At 38.4% G+C, this 2,762-nt stretch overlaps 1 protein-coding gene across 2 annotated transcripts in view; it reads left to right on the forward strand.

The window, feature by feature from the left end:
• Nucleotides 1-2,762, forward strand: part of PPP2R3A (protein phosphatase 2 regulatory subunit B''alpha) — a 175,183-nt gene that overhangs the window by 74,634 nt on the left and 97,787 nt on the right. For both annotated transcript variants that reach the window (XM_003789411.3, XM_012804929.2), the window contains one exon: nt 564-666. In XM_003789411.3, the coding sequence (XP_003789459.1) occupies nt 564-666 (103 nt within the window). The remainder of the gene's footprint in view (nt 1-563; nt 667-2,762) is intronic.

Raw genomic sequence — 2,762 nt, forward strand, 5'->3', positions numbered from 1 at the left:
ATTAGAGTTTGTAGTGTATTATATACCCATGCATTGTTCCCTTTGGGTGGGAACTTGCCAAACCCTGTCATCCCACTCCCCTTCTTGAATTTGTGTTTTCTCTCAAGTAAGCCTATAGTTGTTAATCTACTAGTTTCAATTTAGTATTGAGCATATAATGCTTGTTTTTCCATTCTTGTGATACTTAGGAGAGTATTCTCCAAATCCATCCAGGTTGGTACAAAAGATACAAAATCTCCATCTTTTTATGGCTGACTAGTATTCCATGGTATACATACACTGCAGTTTTTAATTCATTCATGTTGAAGGGCACTTGGATTGTTTCTACATCTTTGCAATTATGATTGTGCTGCTGTAAACATTCAAGTGCGTATGTCCTGTGGTAAAATGACTTTTGTTCTTTTGGATAAAAAGCTAGCAATGGGATTGCAGGATCAATTGGAAAGTCTACTTTTAGTTCTTTGAGGACTCGCTGTACTTCTTTCCATGAAGCCAACTGTTGATTTGGTAGTCATTGTTTGCTCAGAGAAGCCAGTCTTCCTAAGCACTTGTTTCTCTTATAGATTGCTGAATAACCATCATGACGATGCCTCCAAATTCATCTGTCTTCTAGCAAAGCCCAGCTGCAGCTCCCTAGAACAGGAGGATTTCATCCCTTTACTTCAGGTAATTTTCATTTCCTTTTGAAAATAGGTTCTATTTCAGGAGTTTCAGAAGTTTTGGGGGAAAAAAATATGCACCTGTAACATATAGTCAATTAAACTACTTAGATCTAGAGATCAGATTTCTAGAAGGGTGGTTACCAAACTTATTTTAGCAGTAAAATTCTTTTGTTAATTGAAATCTAAAATGGCACCAATAGGAGAATAAGACAAAACCAGGTTACTCCCACTGAAGCAGGGAGAAGAGCCACTCAGTCTCCCCTTTGCTCACTCACAGCAATCACTGAAGCTTCAGGATTCTGAAACTTTAGAATTCAGGAAAATAACTTGAAAAATGCTGACATATAATATAGCTAAGAACCTGGTAGAAAATATGAAAAGGCTGTGGTATAAATCAGAATTGTCCTCATGAACCCTGGGGTTTTCACTCAGTGCCTTGACTCTTGACACTTGATTTAAGCACAGTTTTAAAATACTTAATTTTCTGACCCAGGATATATTTGAAACAGAAAATTAGAACAGGAAGAGAAGATAACTAGAATCAAGCACACTGAGATCACACTGCAAAGACTGTAAAAAGTAGTTGGGAGACTAAGAAAAAGAAAAAAATAGAAAAACTCTAAAGTCACTCCAATCTGGGAGTAATTCAGGATAAATAGTCCCCAATCCCATTACCAGATTTCAGTTGAGATTCATTATTTATATAGGTAACACAGACTCTGTATTAACTTACCTAGAAAACTCAGTTATACGAAGCAGCTTTCACTGGTGCAACCAGATAAATGAAACAGCAATATACTATAGTGTCATTTTTCTTTTCCATTTGTAAAACTAAAGTCTGTGCAATGCATTGGCTGGGGGAAATTTTTTTTTTTTTTAGCCAGGGCTGGGTTTGAATCCTCCACCTCCGGCATATGGAGCTAGCGCCCTACTCCTTTGAGCCACAGGCTCTGCCCAGGGGGGGAATTTTTAATCCCATATCGATCTGAGGTTTCCTCATCCTGAAACTATGCCACAGCTGAAGTTTTACATAGTACCAAAGCATGAAGGTTGGGAGTTACTGCTGAGACAGTCATCCTCAGCTAAAAGATCCCTTTAGACCCAGAGGTCTTTGTTGTTTCTGTGCCACACACCAAGCCCCAGAACCTGCTGAAGATACCCATGGCCCATCTTCCTAGATGCACACATATCTATTTTCTCCTGAGGTTTTAGTTGCCTCTCTAAGTCTGTTGCCAGGCAGTAAGGTCCCTTTTTTTTTTTTTTGGCACCTACAGACTTCTCTTTATTCTGACACAAAGAGATCCTCTAATCTGCAGAAATCCTCTTCCTGTCACATTCCTTTTGCTGCTCTCTCTCTGCCCTCAAATCTCCTTCCTTGTGTTCTCTCTGTTCTTCTCTGCTTCCCTTCCCACTAGGTGTGGGCTTTCTACTTACTCCTTCAGGACAGAGAAGAGGCTTAGGAATCTTCATGGCTTTTGTGACCCTGTGTGTGTTGTAGGTTTAAATGCAGGGTCTATAGTATTTGGTCTAGTTGACCCCTTTGAGGTTAAAGACAAAGAGATCTCTAAGTGCAAGAGCCATTTAGGGAGTGTTTCTATCTAGGCCTTCATATGAAAATCAGTTACATATTAGTATTGGATCTAATAGCATTCTTCTTAGCCATAAATATTGTTAATGTTCTTAATTTCAAGTCTAAGTGTTCAGTTTTCCTAAGCAGATCACAAATTCTTTGAAGCTAAGATCTGCCTGTCCTTTATGTTAAATGTACATCATTGCGTTCACTCTTCAGTAAATCCTTATTAGCTGTTAATAAGGGTGCCTAAAGAAAGAAATAAAAATACATTGACATAGTTGTTTTGTTGTGGTTATACTCATGGCTGCCATTATTTTTTTTAAATATTTTTGCTGAAATATACTTACACAAAATCACCCAAATCATAAATATTTTAATCAGTGAATTTGCACAATGTAGGTCCCTCTGTAGAAGTAGCATGCAGATCAGGAAACATTACTAATACCCCCACAATACCCCCCCTTCGTACTCCATACCTGTCATTGCCAGCCCAGGTAACCACTAATCTGACTTCTAACACCAACCAT

This window comes from Otolemur garnettii, unplaced genomic scaffold (assembly GCF_000181295.1).
Source record: "Otolemur garnettii isolate 467f Iridium unplaced genomic scaffold, OtoGar3 scaffold00032, whole genome shotgun sequence".
NCBI classification, from domain to species: Eukaryota; Metazoa; Chordata; class Mammalia; order Primates; family Galagidae; genus Otolemur; species Otolemur garnettii.